We start from the raw sequence: 22,598 nt of genomic DNA, 5'->3' as shown, positions 1-22,598 counted from the left end.
TCAGTCATACCTTCTATTCTGTTACATTCCTTTTTTTCCTGGAGTTTTCCCTCCCAAATCTTCCATCTTGACTGGTTCCTCTTTAGGCCTACTAAAGAGATGCCATAAGACATCCCTTCATTGTTCTCCTGTTTCCTGGATCCCATGTCGTCCTCTTTCTTAAATTACCGGATTCCAACCTTTAAAAGTAAGGATGAGAAAAGGGTATTTGGGATGTAAATTTTTTGAGTTCTTACATATGTGGAAATGTCAGTACTTTCCCTTTGTGGTTTACAGTTTAGCTGAGTATAGAGTTCTCATCTGAAATCAATTTCTCTCAGCACTTTAAAGGCACTGCCCCATTGGCATCTGACGCAAATCTGATTCCCATGTCTTTTTTTTTTTGGCCTGTTATTGTTGTTTTCTCTGTGGAAGGTTTTAGCCTCTGTTTATTCCGGGGAGCTGATATTTTTCATAGATGCACCTAAGCTGGATTTCCCAACAGTTTTCTTAATTGTTCATTTTAAGCACCCACCTCAAAAAGAAAAGAAAAAAAGTAAAGAAAAGAAAGAAAGAAAAGGAAGTCCTGCACATAGTGCTATATATTTCACTGTCTGTTCTTGCCTCATTTTTAGTCTGATGGTCATTTATTCAAAAAGAAAATCCAATAGCCCTTAATCAAATTATATCTTCAAATTTTACATTAAAAAATAACAAACAGGGCTCAGATAATTTTAAAAATGAGCACCTAAAATCTTTAAACATTTATTTCCAGGCCAAAATGATTTGCAGTTCTTGAACATAGTTTTATAACAGCATCATTTTTTAGTCTTGGAAATTGAAGCTGATTTGTTCTAAAGTAGCTTAAAAAGCAGAGTTAACTACTGAAACATTTTGGGGTCAGCACTAAAACATGACCAAAATTACTAGTGATATTTCTCAAAATCTCATTGTAAAGTTGTACTTTCTTACCATTAAGGACATTCTTTGAAAGTAAAGTACAAGAAGATAAGGAGAGAAAAGAATTGGAAAAGAGCCTGGAAGACTCCACAGTGCCTACACCTTCACCTCTAACACCACCACTGCCTCCTCCACCTCCAGCCAAAAAAAAAGGACAAAAGCAAGGTCGGTGGCTTATCATCCTGCAGAACCATTAGTAACAAATGTGGAGGAAGAAAGGTTGAAACTTGGACTGCCTTTCCAAGTTCAAATCTCTCTGCTGCAGACCTAGGTTGGAGCCCCACCAGGTACCATCCATCCTCCACGCCACTTCCTTGCTTAAAGCTACTATGTGAGGTGGGCATGGTTTTCCCCCACCCCACCCTCCATTTTTATTTGTAAGATAAAAATATTTCTTACCCAGAGGTGAACACTTAGTAAACAGAGTGCACTGAACAGTGGCAATGCCCAAGGCAGGGAAGGGGAGGGTGGCCTGGAGACCTTTAACTGCTCCTCAGAATTCCCATTAGCTCCTCAGAAAGCCACTCCCTATATTAAAGATTAATGATACCCTTTGATATGGAGAACCAACATTTCCTCAGTCATAGGTAATATAGTAATGAAACTTATTTTTGGAAGACCTTGCTATTTTAAGACAAATAATCTTAAATTTATCGTGGCCCTTTGTTCCATGCCTTCCAACATATGGCTAACCTCAGCTCCTCCAGTATGTTAATTCTGGAGCTGGTGCTAGAGCTGTTGTAACAGTGATTAGTGTGTCTGTCCAACTACAACATGCTCCTGGAGGACATGAGTCACGCCTCATCCAATTTAGCACTGCCAGCGCCTAGCACAATGCCGGGAACAACCTAAACGCCAGGTAAGTGTGGGTTCCATTAAATAAGAAAGCGCAAGAAGCACGGACCAAAGAGATCGTGAAGCCAAGGTCTCTTATTTCATAGATTTAGATACTGAGGACCAGAGAGGGGAGGAGAGTTGCCCAAGGCAGAAGAATCCTGTTAGACCAATCTTCTCCTGGAGGATGGGGATGACCACTACTGAATCATAGGCAGAGACTGCCAATAGGTGTTCATTTGGTGGTTTCTTTTGACTGATAGAACTCGGAACATAAGAAGGGAAGAAGTAGGAGGGGACAGTAATTTGCTAAACATTTAATATGTGCTGGGTGCTCACACATCTTATTCCACTTGTTTTACCTACCTGACTCAGGTCAGTAGCTGTGGGGAAGGAGAGGACAGGAGGAAAACTAGAGATTTATTATGGACATTGTGGTACCTGATCAGACAGGGTGGCTGAGAATATGTGAGAGTGAAAGATGGGTGAGGATTCTGGGTGGATGGTTAGATCTGGAAGGAAGTCCTCATAGAAAAGGGCATCCGTTTGGGGTGGGCAAGCAAGATACGTAGTTAGATATTCACATGAGATATTCAACACGAAGCTGGGTATGCAAGAGCGATGGTGGAACATAGGAAAACAGGATTTGGAATTCAAAGACCATCCAAATCCTCTCTCTATTCACTTTCTGTTAGGTATTGGGCAAGTCTTTGAACCTAAGCCCCCGTTTAGGTGAGATAACAATATCTGCCCCACAAGACTGTTGAAGGATTTAATACTGAATGTTCTAAAATTTCTTACGCAAAATCCATGGCTAAGGATTATTTGAGCATTAGGGTCAGACAGAAACTTCTCAGGGGTTGAAGTGGTGAATATTTTCTTGCCAGCCTCAGCTTTCAACCCTTCTTTATGCTGGGCCTTCACATCTATAAGTAAAGCATTAAAATATATATATAGTTTTATCATAGTCAAACTTTCTAGAAAGCAATCTTTTATCAATATTTTTTTTTTCAGGGAGGAAGGATACTCTTACAGAAAAACCAATTATACCCCCAGAACCTGTTGAACCCATACTCTGTGGCAGCATGGCCATAGGAGCTGTGTCACTGGCTGTTGCCAAAACCAGTGCCGTGCTGGGCAGTAATCCTCTATACTTAAATATTGCACTGCTGAAGCACCACCAGGTTAGTGCCCATTCCATTCCTTTACAAGGACCCATGAGTATCTCGAGATGAATGAACCATGTTGCTCATTTCCCCTTGCTTTTCCCCTTTTTCAGGAGCAGCCGGCAAAGCTAACTATACCTCTCCTGATGGTATCTCTGGTCAGCTGTGGGAAGTCATCACCTGGCAAGCTGAATTTAATGAAAGAAGTGATTGGTATACCCCATCCTGGACTAACAGCTAAACAAGTACCTTACATTATCTCAAACTACCTTTTCTTAAAAAAAAAAAAAACCTTCATCATCAATGAGTTTTTAGTGTATGTTCCTAAGGCTTATGACACCAAGGGAAAAGGAATTAAATATAAAATGAGAAAAAAAAATTAGGAAATTAGGGAAGTGGGACAAAAACAAGACCTCAAACGCAAGAGAACCAAATTTAGACCACCTTGGATCTCCAGCTCATCACAACAGTGACTCATGCTCATGGCTCACAGAGAAGCCACGGGCAAGTGATTTTGCAGGCCTTGATAGTGCTGGAAGGATATTCTTTGGGGCAACTGAGATTTTTTAATTTACTAGTCTATGCACTATGGCTGCGACGAGAGGAAGGTGGCACTTTCATAGCAGCCCTTCTGTTAAGTAGGAACTGCAGGGCCTAGCAGATTGCCCGGCACGTAAGAGAGGTTTAGTGCATGTTTACGGAATATGGAATGAAGGAATCCTAAGTGGCATCTTTACTACTCAGAGGTTTGTTAGTGTCTCATTGTTCTTCAGTGGCATGAATGAGTCAATACGCCTTTTTAAATCTTCATGAATTATTCTACCAATTAGGCATTCGGGAGAACTAAACATTCGTGTCCTATAGTGGATGTTTACAGGAAAAGTACGGGAAGCTCCATCCCCTCTGGTAGTCTATTGACTGATATTTTATCGAAGCTAGTGACAATCATTTGTTTAAATCTCAAGATAATTTCTTTATGATAAAGAATCCTTTTTTAAGGAGAATAGTCATTACCCACTTCTATTAATTTTGGAAGACTAGGATTGATATCTGGCTCACCATCTGTCAGATCACGTTCAGATCCTGGCGCCAGGATCTTTCCTTCAGTTAATATCTGCTGTTTACGTACCAGAGCATTTGGCCTGCCATTCTTCATCTGTCTCCATATGCAGATCCCACCATCATCAGAATACATTTTTCTACTTTCTAAGTGACAGTGGATTTATACTAATTCAAACACTATCATGCAGAATCCCTTGATGACCTGTGACATGTATGGCAAGAAGGTTGGTCAGGAGACCATGAAAGAGAATGAAGTTAACTTGATCCAACCAACCGAACCAATCAGTTCTGAACAATGAAGAGAGGATAATGAGGAAGAAAAACCTCTCATTCATTTTCAACCAAATAAAGATTGAGGGTTGAAGATTAACATTTGATCTTCTGATTTTGTAGGCCATATGTAATTCACTAACCAGGATGCCATTATCAGGGACCCTACAGATTTTCTAAGTTAGAAATAGCCATGTGTGGTATAAGTTTTTATGTTTAAAATTCTAGACTGCAGTTGTGGAAGATCATGGTTATTCTACTTACAGGGTGTGGACATGCTTCTGGAAATTCAGAAACACATTAACCAAGCAATTGAAATGGTATGTAAGGAGAATCTATGGAATCTAATAACTGATGCTTATATACCTTCTAGTAACCAAATTATAGTTCATTATGCAACAAAATCAATATTGTTGTTACAGATATGAAAGCATATTAATTTTCTTTGGGTTTCCCATATGAGCCAAGCTTATACATTCCCTCATTGCCTATGGGTCCAGTTTCTAATGGAACTTAACAATCTTCTTTTGATTTCTGAGGCAGCTGGCCCTACGCTAAGATCATCCCTTTGGATTTGCAAAGAAAGAAAGGATCTGGCCCCTAGGATTAGCGAGAGGCAGTTTGGTATAATGGTTAAGGCGCAGTCACTTGTGCCTGCTTAGAATCCTGGTGTTGGGCAAACAAGCACCCTTGGCTGAGCAGCCCTTGAGGGGGAAAGTCACAGAGGCAGGATGAGGGGCGACTGTATGAGTCAGTGGGTTGTTCCGTCATATTCTAGCTGGGGTAATGCACAATGATGTGGCAGGGCTGAGGGACCCAATCCTTGTCTTTTATTTTAGAATAATACTGCATTTATAGAGAAGTTGCAGAGATAGTGCAGAGAGTTCCCAACTACCCCTCACCCAGTTTCCCCCAAGGTTAACAGGTTACATTACCATAGCGTATTGGTCAAAACTAAGAAATCAACATGCTACATTACTAATAACTAAACTTCAGACTTTATGTGAATTTCACTGGTTTTTCCACTAATGTCCTTCCTCTGTTCCAGGATCCAATCCAGGACCCAATATTTATTTAGTGTGAGGCTTTTAAGCTACATGATTAGGAAGCACTAGCTCCTTCCCCAGCAGGATGGGGGCTGAGATATAATCTCAGTACGACATAAAGGAACTTTGGCTCCAGTGCTATCTTGCCAGCACAGAATATGTGATGGGGGAGGGTGGTGGGGGCCCAAGCCCTACAGTTGATCAGAATTGCTTTAAGCACCAGCCTGGAGCCAGTTGTCGGGGTGCTTTTCAGGAAGACAACTGTTTTATGGGTGAAAAGATAGTGAAAAGATGCAGGATAACTTCTGTATTTGCATATACTGGAGTGTGTGTGTGAACCATGTTGCTTCTTGACAAACATGCCCCAGCTTATACAGCCAATGAATGCCGGGCATTAAAGTGCATCCTTTAACAGGTTAAATCCTTGTTACAGCATGCCACCAATACCCCAAACTATGGAAGCTTCTCTTTGGTAATTATCTTTGCTTTTAATGTCAGATGACATTACACACACCAGATTCACCAGATTTAATGACCATGGGCTGCTTCCAAAAGTCAAACCCATCCTGCCAGAGAAAGTGTTTGTACTGTGAGAATATTTAAAACAATATGTCGGGCCTTTAAAAGCAAATGCCACAGTGTGGTTATTCCTTAAGGACAAGGAGGGGACTTAACATCCTCCTGTAAAAAAAGAGTTCCTGCACACAGCAGGAGTCAGGACATGATGAGTGAATAATTACTTATATAAGTAGAAATGCATGAACATGTATATCCATACCTCATACATGTGACTGGAGGCAGAATGTAAGGATGAACTAAAGGGAACATGTGCCTGATTTTGAGAAACAGTTTGAGGTTTATGAAATTAAAGTGTGGCTGGCATCATCCGTGTGTGTGTGTGTGTGTGTGTCTGTGTGTGTCTGTGTGTGTGTGTGTGACTGGCTCAACCCCAGAGCAGTGGGCAGGCCAGAGGACCTGCAGCTCTGCTTGCTGCCACAGACGTGTCTGAAAATCCCGAGTGATATGTCTTTATCTTCTGTCTCTCAGTCCCCTCCTCCAAAACCAGAGACAAGAAAAAGTCAAAATGGAGGCAAAAGAGGTCAAGTAAGTAAATGTATTTGTTTACCATGCTTCTGTATGACAGTTCATTTCTATATTCCCTGCCCCTTTCCCTCTCCCAGTCATTTTGCTCCAGGACTGGTCTAACAAAAAATGGAAATCACACGGTGATACTGCTTCAAGGGGACTAAACCAGGCAACCCCCAGAGCTGGAATATAATTCTGCCCCCACCTCTCTGGCAACAGGCTGCCAAGCCATCACTGCTTGCAGTTGTCTGGCCAAGTGAAATCTCAGAGGGCTTGGAGAGGCTCTTATGACTAATAGGATTACATGGGAAACCCTCTAGGTGAAGTGCTGGGGAAGATGAATCTCTCTGAATACTAGCTCAAAGGCGTATAGGATGTTTTGGCTTTTAATTTTAATACTACCAAAGAAAGAAAGAAAAGGCACAAAAAGATAGCAATTCCTTCATCTGGTCCCCCAAAAGCACTGAGGCACCATTTCAGATGAACCATTGCCAGAGCTCAGATTTTGCCAGGAGGGTCAGGCAAACAAGCCTGGTGAAAATGGGCTGCAGACCTCAGCCAGCTGCACTTGATCAGTCCATCACTTTGGTGACTGTGGGCGCTCTGACAGATACACCTGTTATATGCCTGACTTTCAGCAATAAAGTTAGAACAACCAACCAGAACCCCGAAGATAATGCAAATGGATGAGGGTTGCTCACATGTGTGATATTTGCTCTGATAACCCTGCAATCACTACCTGGATGTCAGGGACTTCAGGGTCCGTTGAAGTCATCAGCAAGAAGGACTAGTAAAGGAAGGAGAGGACTTGGTGGAGATAAAAAGTTAAGTTCCTCTTTAAACTTGGGAGAGAGAAGAGAAATGTGTGAACAGATACAGCAGTAAGTAAAATCCTTGACAGGTGTGTATACTAGAACTGGACCTTGCAAGAGAGGCAGGGGCTGGTGAACAAGTAGCAAATCTCAGCTCTGTTCCCTTCATTCCAGCAGGTTGTCTGATGTATTCTGAGAAACTTAGACCAAGATCAGCCCTTCCTGAGATCAGCTTTACTACTCCCCCCACCTCCCCACCATTAGAAACAGGATAGATGATAGATTCTAGAGAGGCAGCCATACCAGAATTAGAGGCATGGACTACTAGAGGCTCAACTACCTGGATTAAAATCTGTTCCAAGTTACTCAACTCTCTCTTAAATAGGGATAATAATGGTACCTGCTTCATGGGATTGATGTAAGGAGTAAATGTATTTACTTTATGTAAAGTGTTTAGAATGGTACCTGGCATTTAGTAAGCACCAAATAAGTGATGCTTTCATAGTTTTGAAGACTCCGTAATGAAACTCCTTAACTGACACACAAAAATTTCCCCAACTATTCCTTTGCCAAATAAAAGGTTCCTCTCACTGACATTAAAAATGTTGGATGGTTCTTATACTTAACGAGTACTATCATCAGTAAAAATAGGATATTTATACCTACTTTCATGTTTGCTCTTGAGACTGGTACACACACACACACACACACACACACACACACACACACACACACACACACACACACACACACACACACCCCTTAGTGATACTGCTTCAACTTACGTTAAAATTGCATAGTGACAATTTATGATGAGGGCACGTCAAGGCTGACCTTGCAATCGAAGCCTATGGCTGCCTTTCCCCTGAGCTCATTTGGGTCCTCAAATCTTCTTCCACTGCAATGCATCCTCAGTGCTACATCCTTTTAGCTGAAGTCTTCATTCCCTTTTAAAATAAAACTTTTCCTGAAGGAGAGTTAAATTTTTAAGTTTTAACACTTATAATCTTCTAAAGGAAAATGGAACATAGGAAAGAGCAGGTTTGGAGGAAGAAGGGACAGGCAGGACAGACATTTACAGGGACAGCCTGTAGAGTCACCAACCTGGTGGTTATGGCTCAGGTGAGCCTGTGTACAATGATAGAGCCAATAAAGAGATAATAACATGGGCAACTAAAGAGAGCAAAGTGTATTCCTAGGTCAAACTTGAAAACCGTGGGAGTAAGAAAATTATTCCCAGGTACTGCAGGACAATCATCTGCCCGAAAATATGCAGAGATGAGTGGGAACTAGGGGCAGGATTAATCGAGAATCAGAGGACCCCGTGTTTGGAGAGCTGTGTCTGTTACAAATTGCCAGCCACTGGAAGCCCCAAGAACCTTAATGTGCTCTATTTACGTGCATGATTTTCTTGATCCTGAAGCAGCAGATCACCGGCAAGATGTCCCATCTTGGCTGTTTAACCATTAATTATGACACCATAGAGCAGCCACTGCTCCTAATACAAGGAATCTGTGCGAACCTGGGGCTAGAAATGGGAACGAATCTCCACCTAGCCATCAACTGTGCTGCACATGAACTGATGGACTATGTAAGTTTCCACTCCAGAACATTTACTTTTTGTTGCAGTCTCATTGTTTTTAAATTAGAACTCAAAAGAAGAGCCTATCTGTACGTATTTCCAAAGAAATCCTACTTTTTAAGTTAGTACCATGGGAGGCGTCCAAATATACTGGAGTTGAGAAAGGTAAGTTAACTAATGACCAGACAATAACATAACCATATAACTTTAAAAATTAACAGAAATGTCACCATAATTATATATAGAAATTCTGTAATAAAAATGTCTAAAATGGATTGCTTACATTGAAATCATGAGAACTATTAAAAATAATTTAACAAACTGGTATGTTCTGCAGAGTACATTCATTTGGTTGGTGAATGCTGAATTGGTCAAGCATAAAAAGTGGCTCAGTTGTAACTATGACTTGATAAGCCCTTCTAGACATGTGGTTCTTCGAGTTTCTGCTGGTGATTCACTTTTTTTTTTTGAATTTTATTTTTTTATACAGCAGGTTCTTATCAGTTACCTATTTTGTACATATTAGTGTATACATGTCAATCCCAATCTCCTAATTCATCACACCACCACCACCCCGCCATTTTCCCCCCTTGGTGTCCATACATTTCTTCTCGACATCTGTGTCTCTATTTCCGCCTTGCAAACTGGTTCATCTGTACCATTTTTCTAGATTCCACATATATGTGTTAATATACGATATTTGTTTTTCTCTTTCTGACTTACTTCACTCAGTATGACAGACTCTAGGTCCATCCACATCTCTACAAATGACCCAATTTCATTGCTTTTTATGGCTGAGTAATATTCCATTGTATATATTTACCACATCTTCTTTATCCATTCATCTGTCGATGGGCATTTAGGTTGCTTCCGTGACCTGGCTATTGTAAATAGTGCTGAAGTGAACATTGGGGTGCATGTGTCTTTTTTTTTTTTGCGGTACGCGGGCCTCTCACTGCTGTGGCCTCTCCCGTTGCGGAGCACAGGCTCTGGACGCACAGGCTCAGCGGCCGTGGCTCACGGGCCCAGCCGCTCTGTGGCATGTGGGATCTTCCCAGACCGGGGCACGAACCCGTGTCCCCTGTATCGGCAGGCGGACTCTCAACCACTGTGCCAACAGGGAAGCCCTGCATGTGTCTTTTTGAATTATGGTTTTCTCTGGCTATATGCCCAGTAGTGGGATTGCTGGATCATATGGTAATTCTATTTTTAGTTTTTTAAGGAACCTCCATACTGTTCTCCATAGTGGCTGTACCAATTTACATTCCCACCAATAATGCAAGAGGGTTCCCTTTTCTCCACACCTTCTCCAGCATTTGTTGTTTGTAGATTTTCTGATGATGCCCATTCTAACTGGTGTGAGGTGATACCTCACTGTAGTTTTGATTTGCATTCTCTAATAATTAGTGATGTTGACCAGCTTTTCATGTGATTCTTGGCCATCTGTATGTCTTCTTTGGAGAAATGTCTATTTAGCTTTTCTGCCCATTTTGGATTGGGTTGTTTGTTTTTTTAATATTGAGCTGCATGAGGTGTTTATATATTTTGGAGATTAATCCTTTGTTGATTTGTTTGCAAATATTTTCTCCCATTCTGAGGGTTGTCTTTTCGTCGTGTTTGTAGTTTCCTTTTCTTTGCAAAAGCTTTTAAGTTTCATTAGGTCCCATTTGTTTATTTTTGGTTTTATTTCCATTTCTCTAGGAGGTGGATCAAAGATCTTGCTGGGCTTCCCTGGTGGCACAGTGGTTGAGAGTCCGCCTGCCGATGCAGGGGACACGGGTTTGTGCCCCAGTCCGGGAAGATCCCACATGTCACAGAGCGGCTGGGCCCGTGAGCCATGGCCACTGAGCCTGCGCATCTGGAGCCTGTGCTCCGCAACGGAGAGGCCACAACAGTGAGAGGCCCGCATTAAAAAAAAAAAAAAAAAGATCTTGCTGTGATTTATGTCAAAGAGTGTTCTTCCTATGTTTTCCTCTGAGAGTTTTATAGTGTCCAGCCTTACATTTAGGTTTCTAATCCATTTTGAGTTTATTTTTGTGTATGGTGTTAGGGAGTGTTCTAATTTCATTCTTTTGCATGTAGCTGTCCAGTTGCCCCAGCACCACTTATTGAAGAGACTGTCTTTTCCCAATTGTATATCCTTTCCTCCTTTGTCATAGATTAGTTGACCATAGGTACGTGGGTTTATCTCTGGGCTTTCTATCCTGTTCCATTGATCTCGATTTCTATTTTTGTGCCAGTATCATGCTGTCTTGATTACTGTAGCTTTGTAGTATAGTTTGAAGTCAGGGAGTCTGATTCCTCCAGCTCTGTTTTTTTTCCCTCAAGACTGCTTTGGCTATTCAGGGTCTTTTGTGTCTCCATACAGATTTTAAGATTTTTTTGTTCTAGTTCTGTAAAAAATGACATTGGTAATTTGATAGGGATTGCATTGAATCTGTAGATTGCTTTGGGTAGTATAGTCATTTTCACAATATTGCTTCTTCCAATCCAAGAACATGGTATATCTCTCCATCTGTTTGTTTGTATCATCTTTAATATCCTTCATCAGTGTGTTATAGTTTTCTGCATACAGGTCTTTTGTTTCCCTAGGAAGGTTTATTCCTAGGTATTTTATTCTTTTTGTTGCAATGGAAAATGGGAGTGTTTCCTTAATTTCTCTTTCAGATTTTTCATCAGTGTATAGGAATGCAAGAGATTTCTGTGCATTAATTTTGTATCCTGCAACTTTACCAAATTCATTGATTAGCTCTAGTAGTTTTCTGGTGGCCTCTTTACGATTCTCTATGTATAGTATCATGTCATCTGCAAACAGTGACAGTTTTACTTCTTCTTTTCCAATGTGTATTCCTTTTACTTCTTTTTCTTCTCTGATTGCCGTGGCTAGGACTTCCAAAGCTATGTTGAATAATAGTGGTGAGAGTGGACATCCTTGTCTCATTCCTGATCTTAGAGGAAATGCTTTCAGTTTTTCACCATTGAGAATGATGTTTGCTGTGGGTTTGTCATACATGGCCTTTATTATGTTGAGGTAAGTTCCCTCTATGCCCACTTTCTGGAGAGTTTTTATCATAAATGGGTGTTGAATTTTGTCGAAAGCTTTTTCTGCATCTATTGAGATGATCATATGGTTTTTATTCTTCAATTTGTTAATATGGTGTATCACATTGATTGATTTGCGTATATTGAAGAATCCTTGCATCCCTGGGATAAATTCCACTTGATCATGGTGTATGATCCTTTTAATGTGTTGTTGGATTCTGTTTGCTAGTATTTTGTTGAGGATTTTTGCATCTATATTCATCAGTGATATTGATCTGTAATTTTCTTTTTTTGTAGTATCTTTGTCTGGTTTTGGTATCAGGGTGATGGTGGCCTCATAGAATGAGTTTGAGAGTGTTCCTTACTCTGCAATTTTTGGGAAGAGTTTGAGAAGAATGGGTGTTAGTTCTTCTCTAAATGTTTGATAGAATTCACCTGTGAAGCCATCTGGTCCTGGACTTTTGTTTGTTGCAAGATTTTTAATCAGTTTCAATTTCATTACTTGTGATTGGTCTGTTCATATTTTCTGTTTCTTCCTGGTTCAGTCTTGGAAGGTTATACCTTTCTAAGAATTCGTCCATTTCTTCCAGGTTGTCCATTTTATTGGCATAGAGTTGCTTGCAGTAGTCTCTTAGGATGCTTTGTATTTCTGCGGTTTCTGTTGTAACTTCTCCTTTTTCACTTCTAATTTTATTGATTTGAGTCCTCTTCCTTTTTTTCTTGATAAGTCTGGCTAATGGTTTATCAATTTTGTTTATCTTCTTAAAGAACCAGCTTTTAGTTTTATTGATCTTTGCTATTGTTTTCTTTGTTTCTATTTCTTTTATTTCTGCTCTGATCTTTATGATTTCTTTCCTTCTGCTAACTTTGGGTTTTGTTTGTTCTTCTTTCTCTAGTTCCCTTAGGTGTAAGGTTAGATTGTTTATTTGAGATTTTTGTTGTTTCTTGAGGTAGGCTTGTATAGCTATAAACTTCCCTCTTAGAACTGCTTTTGCTGCATCCCATAGGTTTTGGATCGTCGTGTTTTCATTGTCATTTGTGTCTAGGTACTTTTTGATTTCCTCTTTGATTTCTTCAGTGATCTCTTGGTTATTTAGTAATGTACTGTTTAGCCTCCATGTGTTTGTGTTTTTTACATTTTTTTCCCTGTAACTGATTTCTAATCTCATAGCATTGTGGTCAAAAAAGATGCTTGATATGATTTTAGTTTTCTTAAATTTACTGAGGCTTGATTTGTGACCCAAGATGTGATCTATCCTGGAGAATGTTCTGTGCGCACTTGAGAAGAAAGTGTTATCTGCATTTTTTGGATGGAATGTCCTATAAATATCAATGAAATCTATCTGGTCTATTGTGTCATTTAAAGCTTGTTTCCTTATTAATTTTCTGTTTGGATGATCTGTCCATTGGTGTAAGTGAGGTGTTAAAGTCCCCCACAATTATTGTGTTTCTGTTGATTTCCTCTTTTATAGCTGTTAGCAGTTGCCTTATGTATTGAGGTGCTCCTATGTTGGGTGCATCTATAGTTATAATTGTTATATTTTCTTCTTGGATTGATCCCTTGATCATTATGTAGTGTCCTTCCTTGTCTCTTGTAACATTCTTTAAAGTCTATTTTATCTGATATGAGTATTGCTGCTCCAGCTTTCTTTTGATTTCCATTTGCATGGAATATCTTTTTCCATCCCCTCACTTTCAGTCTGTATGTGTCCCTAGGTCTGAAGTGGGTCTCTTGTAGACAGCATATATATGGGTTTTGTTTTTTTTTTTTTTTTGCGGTACACGGGCCTCTCACTGTTGTGGCTTTCCCGTTGCAGAGCACAGGCTCCAGACGCACAGGCTCAGTGGCCATGGCTCACGGGCCCAGCCTCTCCACGGCATGTGGGTCCCCCCGGACTGGGGCATGAACCCGCATCCCCCCACATCAGCAGGCGGGCCCTCAACCACTGCGTCACCAGGGAAGCCCTGGGTCTTGTTTTTGTATCCATTCAGCAAGCCTGTGTCTTTTGGTTGGAGCATTTAATCCATTCACGTTTAAGGTAATTATCGATATGTATGTTCCTATTACCATTTTCTTAATTGTAATGGGTTTGTTTTTGTAGGTCCTTTTCTTCTCTTGTGTTTCCCACTTAGAGAAGTTCCTTTAGTATTTAGTGTAGAGCTCGTTTGGTGGTGCTGAAGTCTCTTAGCGTTTGCTTGTCTGTAAAGCTTTTGATGTCTCCATTGAATCTGAATGAGATCCTTGCCGGGTAGAGTAATCTTGGTTGTAGGTTCTTCCCTTTCATCACTTTAAATATGTCATGCCACTCTCTTCTGGCTTGTAGAGTTTCTGCTGAGAAATCATCTGTTAACCTGATGGGAGTTCCCTTGTATGTTATTTGTCATTTTTCTCTTGTTGCTTTCAGTAATTTTTCTTTGTCTTTAATTTTTGCCAATTTGATTACTATGTGTCTCGGCATGTTTCTCCTTGGGTTTATCCTGCCTGGGACTCTCTGTTCTTCCTGGACTTGGGTGGCTATTTCCTTTCCCATGTTAGGGAAGTTTTCAACTATAATCTCTTCAAATATTTTCTCAGGTCTCTTCTCTCTCTTCTCCTTCTGGGACCCCTATAATGTGAATGGTGTTTAATGTTGTCCCAGAGGTCTCTTAGGGTGTCTTCATTTCTTTTCATTCTTTTTTCTTTATTCTGTTCTGCAGCAGTGAATTCCACCATTCTGTCTTCCAGGTCACTTATCCGTTCTTCTGCCTCAGTTATTCTGCTATTGATTCCTTCTAGTGTATTTTTCATTTCAGTTATTGTAGTGTTCATCTCTGTTTGTTCTTTAATTCTTCTAGGTCTTTGTTAAACATTTCTTGCATCCTCTCGATCTTTGCCTCCATTCTTTTTCTGAGGTCCTGGATCATCTTCACTATCATTATTATGAATTCTTTTTCTGGAAAGCATATCTCCACTTCATTTAGTTGTTTTTCAGGGGTTTTATCTTGTTCCTTCATCTGGTACATAGCCCTCTGCCTTTTCATCTTGTCTATGTTTCTGTGAATGTGGTTTTTGTTCCACAGGCTGCAGGATTATAGTTCTTCTTGCTTCTGCTGTCTGCCCTCTCTCAAATTTTAAATATAAAAGTATTTCTAAGTTATTGAAGTTTTTGGAGAATAATTAATAATAGTAATTAATGTCAAATTCAGGGCACATGACCAAATACGATTCCACTTTAATTTGTGATTCTTTTAACTTCAAAGGAAATCTTGAATAGTATATAAGAAAACTAAGTTTCAGCTGACTTTTAAAAGTTTTTACTTTCCTAAAGAAACTAAGCGCATAAAGGAATATTTAATGTAATTTCGTATTCTTCACATAATCATTGGTTCCTAGGCATACCAGTAAGAGAAATAATTGCATGTTTTCATCAGCAACGTATACCAAGAACTATGAAAATACTGACTGCTAGTGTTAACTAGAATGGGTATTTATTGCTTATATTCAGTAAAATGCTTTAGCTTGATATCAGATAATTCTTACAGTGTTAGTTCAAAATCATTATCACTTCCTCTCTGACAAGATAGGATTGCATATGTTTTGCAGTATAGAAACTGAGAGTTCTTGCTGCTATATTTTACGTGAAAAGACGCATAGACTCTTTTCAATGATGGACTTATTAGGAGCCTGCTTAATTCCAATGGAATCCATTCTATTAGCAGCAACAGGAAGGCATTAATAAATCAAAGAGCCATTCTGGTCCATTCCACCTCCCTCCCAGTACCTAAGTATCCCAGGTGCCATCCCTGGATACAGACTTGGACTGGACATAAGGGTGCTGTGTTTACAGAGACTACACTAGATCCTCCAGCTTTGTTTACTCCTATGCTTAATGACTCGGGGGTGTTCTAGACTTCAAATGAATGGGTTGCACTAGAACTCCACTTTCAAAACAATATTGTTACTACTAGAACTTGCATGCTTGCCTTCATGTAAACCTCTTTACATTTCATATTGGTTGTTAGTATCTCAAAAGCTTAGCCCCGCTTTCAAATTTTAGAATATTTACAGTAAACAAGCTATTCATTCACTGTGAGCTGAACGATGGTATTTCTAGTGAGTAGGCAGGTCTGCATTGCTATTCTGTTTATGAATTTATGTTATTGCCCATCTATCCAAGCAGTATCTGGCACCACGTTACAAAACTTAAATAAGAAATTACTCCCCTCCTACTCTTTACTCGTTTTTTTTTTGTGTGCAGAAGGCTTCATCTGAAGTCAGTGGGAAATCTATGGGGCATCCAGAGGAATGCTGACTTGATTTTCCCAGGTTGACATTTAACATATATTTAAAGTAAAATGCACAGATTTCTCAGGTGAATGTGGCCTGGAAATAATCTGTTTGCAGTCTTTTATATAAAATGAATGAAAATGAATTTGAATCACATCTTTAATGTTTGCAGAATTCATCATTTATCCTTTAATATCTTCCTTATACTTATCAGAGTAAAGGAAAGTATGAAGTGATGATGGGAACCTACAAAAATGCAGCTGAGATGGTTGACCTGTATGTGGAGCTGATCAACAAGTTCCCTTCAATTATTGCCTTAATTGATCCTTTCAGGAAGGAGGTAACAGGATTCAACTTGAATTTTATAATAAAACAGAATAAAATATTTCTTTTGGATCTGTAGATTTGAAATGTGTTGTAATTTGGGCTGGGGCTGAGTTGCTTTATTTTGGCATTTTTGAGAAAAGGCACTTACTAAGCAAATGAATAGCAGAAACACACAGGAGTGTGCCTGTCTATGGAATGAAACAAGTATCTCCCAGCACTTCAGGAATACCTGGGTATTTACAAGCAGCCTAACTGATGGCAGGCGAGCCCAATGTGCTAGCGGGTGTTTCAATAGGTTAATCACATATCATTTCCAAGTGCTCATGGAAACAGGACTTCAACTAGGCCAAATGTTTTTTAAACCTAAATCCAGTTACTATGCATGCACAGAAATTACAAAGCCATATTTTTAAAAGGTGTGAGATATTGAGGTTTCTGATTTATTCACACTAATGCACCTAATGCATTTTTTCACACTAATGCAGGGTTGTTTATGTGCCATAGAACTCTCTCTTCCTAACCCACTTAAACTTCAAAACTTACATTCTTGATTTTATGAATTTGAGAACCATTAGATATAGTGAGCTGGTACCCTCTTTGAGACAACTCACCTATTTAAATTTGAGGGACAAAGAGAATGCTGGATCTTACTGGAGCCCCAGGCTCTCTCAGTCCCATCTTTCCTTTCACAGACTGTGCTACACCCCAGCACTTGTGGAAGATGCTGAGCCTAGTTCTTTAATCTTGCCAGACCTATCTTCTGCTTCTTGTCCCAAGGCTCTGGCCACAGCTCTTTTTAATGCGATAAGATGTACCTGCATGGTCTGTTCTAATGGGACAGGTTGAAATCTGGTACAATGGCTGGGAAGACTGTATATTACTATTTAAATAATGAGCATTTCATTTCATTTGGTGGTCTCACCAATAAAAAATAAGGGTGTTGGGAATGAGGGTCTACATCCCCGCAGGCTCATTTCCTTCAGTTTCCTTTTTACCAGAAATAACACTAAAATCTCCTAACCAGCCAGTCTTCAGCAGCATCATGGATAACACAGTGGGTAGGAAGAGCCTGTGCTTGAACGACATAATTAATGTGGAGAATAGCATTTAATGTGTATTAACATTTTATTCACTAGATCTTCAAGCTCAAATTTAATCACTCTAAGTTTCTGTTCCATGAAGCTTGTTAATTTGTGTGGCTGTGGTATGGGCAACATGAAGCCGCAGATGCAAACAAACCAAGCTCCCCACCCCTGTTTTGTGTGTCTCAGAAAGGTGTGTAACTGATTACGTGCTGTATGATTCCTGTCGTTTTGTGGTGATATCCCCTACGTTGTAATGATCAGTTCTTAAATATTTACCCAGGACTCTGAACAGTGGGACAGCACCTACAATGCTCTTGGCTCCAAGTGTTACATAATTGCAGGCACCGCATCCAAAAGCATCTCTAAACTTCTAGAGGATGGGAACGTCGGCATCCTCAGATGCAGCGGGCTGATCGTAAAACACACAAATCAAACTACGATGTCCGACTTGGTGGAAATGACCAATCTTATTGACAGTGAGTAGAAGTATAGCTCTGAAAGACTCATAATGAACTTAAATATGCAGTATATCAGTTAATAAAAAGCATGGAATAAATCTTGGAAGAGAAAAACACCCCAACCATTTGTGAGTGATTCGGTACTGGAAAACAAAACGCAGCTTACTACTGATTCACTTCATAATGTTCCAGTAACAGCCCTGCCCGGGGGCCCTCCCCTTCAGGGAGGGCTACTGCAAACAGGTGGCTGAGGCCACAGCCCTCTCAGCTTCACAAGACACCACAGTGATTTTTTTTTTCAATCACTAGCCCACAATGGCTTTTTTTCAACTCCTCAAAAGTTTCAAACTTTTTACAGCCTTGAGGTCTTTGAACATGCTGTTCCTTCAGCCTAGAATGCTTTGCCCTGTACCATTTAGTTGGCTAACTATTCCTTCAGGTCTTTTTGCCTTAAATGAAACCTCTTCAGGTCTACATGCCTTCCCTGACTTCCCCCACCCCTCACTGGTTGCTCTGAACCTTTCTTATCCTATATTTTCAATTATAGTACTGTTCACAATTACTTGTAGGCTATTTAACGTCTGGTATCCTCCACTAGACTGTAAACTCCCAGGAGTTCATGGGAGTTTTGTTCACTTATGCACAGGGCCTGAAACATGCATATCGTGAGTGGGTCTCAGGAACTAGGCAGCAGGCTGGTCTCAGACCTGGAGCAGGACTCAGAGCGAGCCTGGCAGCCAAGGGCCTGGGCTGGTGCCAGAGGATGGAATGAAATGCCTGTAGTCCCTTAGCATGCAGGCTGCCCTGGTCTACGGCCCAGACAGGGTGGCGTGCAGGTGGTGGATGGAATGCCCCAAGGCCTGGTCTTTCCTCCTGGGCCTACCTCTCAAGCAGCCATTCTGTCATCCACTCCAGATAGCTGCTGTAACTCCTGCCTGTAAGACACAACTCTGTCACCATAGGAAGAACTTTGGCTTTGCAGTCTTGTAGACTGTGCAAATTTTAAGGGGTTTTGAGATCTTCAAGTGATTGATTAAATACTATCAGCACTGCTTTCCTAATAAGTTAACATTCAGAACGACAGATTCCTTTGAATAAAATTTTACATGAATTGTGAAATCCATTATTTCGGCATATGATGGCCTTGCACTTACTGTATATTTTGACTCAAAGATGCACATTGAACATGATTGACCTTGAATTGTGTCTTACAGCTTAGAAATGCATCAGTCTAATTTGAGCATTTTCCCTCTACAGTGGTAATAATGGTGCCTCTTACAATTTATGGTATGTTAAATTTGATGAAACATGGCATTCATTTAATATTTATCATCTAAACTACTGCAAAGGGGTAAACAAATAAAATCAGGGTAGTAAAAATGCAAACGTTTGGGTTAGAATTCTCAGGTGGTCAAATAATTGACTCTTCGCAGTTTTAAATCTCTGGCAAATTTTAAATTTTGATCCCAGAGGCTCATATATTTGATGATTGTTTCCATACGATCTAAAACTGAAAAGAATTCCTCTGCTCATAGGTAAGAAGCACATCGCTGTCTTTGGAAGTGCAGAAGGAGAGTCGTCTGATGACAGCCTTGTCGATTTGGTAAGTTCTGAAAACCGGTCAATTGCAGAATTGCCAAGACACTGCTTTTATCCCGAATTGGTATTTCAGAGAAAGGCGGTCTGTGGCAGAGAAAGTCATGTAACCTTTTATGAAACAGACTTGCTTCCTCCCAGAGAGCTAATCTTTGAACTTTTAAAAAGAAGAAAAATTGAAGTCCTGGTAAAATGATGAGCACACTTAAATGGCTGGGGTGTGCACGTGCAATCTTACCTCCTAAAATGAAGTAAGCAAGGCCAGAATGCTCTTAGATAAAAATCAGCATGCTTACATGACTAGTAGAGCATCTGATGTACAGTCACACTATCTCTCTACCTTTGACACTTTCAGCTTACAAGCAGGCCACTTTACTCATGTAACAAAATGAGAAATTAATTTAATGAGAGCAAAAACAAAACAGCACACAGGGGCAGTGTCCCTTCTCCCTAAAGAACTGTTTTTAGTTTAGCAAAATATGACTCCATTTAAAATAAGCTGTTCCCTCACCTCTTTAGGCCGTTGGACTTGGTGTCCGGTTTATCAAGTTGGGAGGTCTTTCTCGTGGCGAACGGGTGACTAAGTACAATCGCCTCTTTACTATAGAGGAAGAACTTGTCCAGAATGGAACACTGGGTATGTGCTGCTTTCTTGCTTAGTTTCACTTAGCCATGAATAAGAGAACAAAGATTGGGAGATGGGGGAATAGAAGTCTCTCGGCAGGAGGGCAGGGAAATCCAAAGACTATAAATAAGTGCTGACAAAACTAGGATGGCATTTGCCACGTGTATTGTTTTCTTAATGGATTATCTATTTACCTGAATGTTTAAAACTCTAGCCCTAATCTTGATGAATAGGCTGTGTGATGCTTTTCAATAGACTTAATTGATTGGAATTTCCAAGCCTACCTTTTGTTATGGTCCAAATTATACTTAAGGTTTTTCTGCACAGCCCAGGAAAGTTAAAGGTGGATGTTTTCCTGGTGGTTCTTGGCAACAACTCGTTTTACTCAAGTAAATAGCATGTTAATTTAATGTACCTTGGAAAGGCTATGGTCTCAAGAGAGATGAACCAATCATTTACGACATCAAACTTTGTAAATCTGCATGGGTAGAAGCACCTTATGTACTGGCTAATTGGAGAGCAACACCCCAAATATACATTTTTACTCTATATATTACTGACTGTGATAGCCAAAACAAAGCATGCAAAGACATTTAAAGAGACCAATAGTTGTCTCTGAAATTCTAAAACTATTTTGTATTTTAAAATAGAATTGATATACTGCAAAAAAGTATGTTAATTAAGCAGTGCTGACATACTTGTATACCATAAATGAAACTATTAAATGAGATAGATGTATTATAGAATGTATTGTGGAACATACCGATTATTGAATATGAAAGCAAGGAAGTACTATTTTGTGACTAATAGGAATTTCTTTAAAAGCGACCAAGAGAAATAGTAATTATTAATTTGTCACGTTTAACATAGGTAATGACCTTGTTTTCTAGAAAACAAAGATATAATTGGGAGACTATTTCTAAGTCATGCGAGGGCAGTCAAAATTTACTTTGTATTGTTTAGTGTGTAACAGTCAAAAGTTACTTTGTATTGTTTAGTGGGTAACATGAAGGCTTGTTTTTTCAAATAGGTAAAATTATACTGTTCCTACATATCAGTCTGATTTTTTGTCATCCTGACTTGTGGAAGCTTTAGGTTCCTTCAGTGACCTATCACATTTCCAGCCAGACTTCACCACAAGGGAAACAGCTGCTTCAGGGCATTAAAAAGGACTCTAGTGACTGGAGGCCCAGCCCCTCCCTGGTGACAGTGCCAGCCCCTGAGCATTCCGGAATGGATTAACAGATTAATGAGGATTTCGCTGACATTGGCAGTGGTCAATAAATATGAAGCGGACCAAAAAACTGGAAAACCAAATCACTGCACTGAGAGATTGAGTAGGAAATCTTGTCAAAAGCTCAGTCATTAAAACACTCTCCCTGCCCAGAACACATGGAACCTGACTGGAATAGTCTTAAGTCCTCAGTGGTTTACCTTGGAATAGTTAGTTGGCAATGGTCTGTCTCACGCAGAGTACCAGCCTTTCCTCTAGTTCATCTTCCTCTTATCCTTTGCTGCTCAGCCTCTGCCCAAAGTCTGCTGTAAACCAAATGTTCCAGAATGTTGTCTAAGGGTACACTGCAAACTCAAGTGTATTGCAGTTAATGTATAAACAACGACATGCCCACTTTAAGGTGGTTCTACAATCCTTCCTAATGGTGATGTGACACCTCTGGACAGTTCTAAAGATGATCTCCTTTAAATCATGTAACAAAGAACGTCAAAATTGGCACCACTGGATTAGACAGTAAAATTTATTGTTGTTTTTAATAGGTTTCAATGAAGAACACACATTTTTCTACTTGAATGAGGAAGCCGAAAAGGCTGCCATGGCTGGTGAGCTTCCTGAGCCCCCGGAGCCCATCTTCGCCACAGAAGTTGTGGAGGAATCAGCCAAAACATGAGTGTCTTCCAGACGGGCTGCACACGCCCCAGCTGACAGACACACCACTGTATTATTAGACTGGGAGCTCTCAAGTGTGTCTTCATTTTGGTTTTGCTCTAAAACTTCACTAACTTGTGTGCTTTTTCTTCTTTTAATTTCACTGTTTGGTGAAATACAGAGATAGTATTTTGTCCGGAATTATACCTGTGAACCTTGTCTTCTGGCCATCACGTTCCTATGGGGATCTTGTTTGTATACGAGCTCTCCTGTCCATTTTGGGGGGTCATGACCTAGTAAAAGAGTACAATATTTTTGCCACCAACTCCACACTCAGTTCAAATACCTCATACTTTACAAGTCAGAACATTTCTGAAAAAAATCTTTCACACTAGGAGCTCTCTCTGCCAGGAAGGTGTACATCTTCTGTTTCATGGATTTTTTAAGAGCGAATAGCTTCCTCTCACTTTCCTACCCTTAATTCCCTTTTCTTTGATTCCCATCTCTTTCTAAATTTTA

General features: G+C 40.0%; 1 protein-coding gene across 3 annotated transcripts in view; it reads left to right on the top strand.

The window, feature by feature from the left end:
* ENO4 (enolase 4) overlaps nt 1-22,578 on the top strand; it is a 28,358-nt gene extending 5,780 nt beyond the window's left edge. The window contains exons 4-14 of one of the 3 annotated variants that reach the window (XM_079899231.1): nt 959-1,104; nt 2,788-2,957; nt 3,053-3,184; nt 4,538-4,591; nt 6,365-6,421; nt 8,639-8,806; nt 16,321-16,446; nt 17,799-17,994; nt 19,512-19,579; nt 20,092-20,209; nt 21,971-22,578. In XM_079899231.1, coding sequence (XP_079755357.1) covers nt 959-1,104; nt 2,788-2,957; nt 3,053-3,184; nt 4,538-4,591; nt 6,365-6,421; nt 8,639-8,806; nt 16,321-16,446; nt 17,799-17,994; nt 19,512-19,579; nt 20,092-20,209; nt 21,971-22,101 — 1,366 coding nt within the window. In that variant the 3' untranslated portion in view covers nt 22,102-22,578. The remainder of the gene's footprint in view (nt 1-958; nt 1,105-2,787; nt 2,958-3,052; nt 3,185-4,537; nt 4,592-6,364; nt 6,422-8,638; nt 8,807-16,320; nt 16,447-17,798; nt 17,995-19,511; nt 19,580-20,091; nt 20,210-21,970) is intronic. The other 2 variants (XM_079899232.1, XM_079899233.1) reach the window with 2 other exon arrangements.
* Nucleotides 22,579-22,598: the final 20 nt, after the last annotated feature.

Source organism: Stenella coeruleoalba, assembly GCF_951394435.1.
Source record: "Stenella coeruleoalba genome assembly, chromosome: 16".
NCBI lineage: Eukaryota > Metazoa > Chordata > Mammalia > Artiodactyla > Delphinidae > Stenella > Stenella coeruleoalba.
This window is presented reverse-complemented; position numbering and strand designations above follow the sequence as displayed.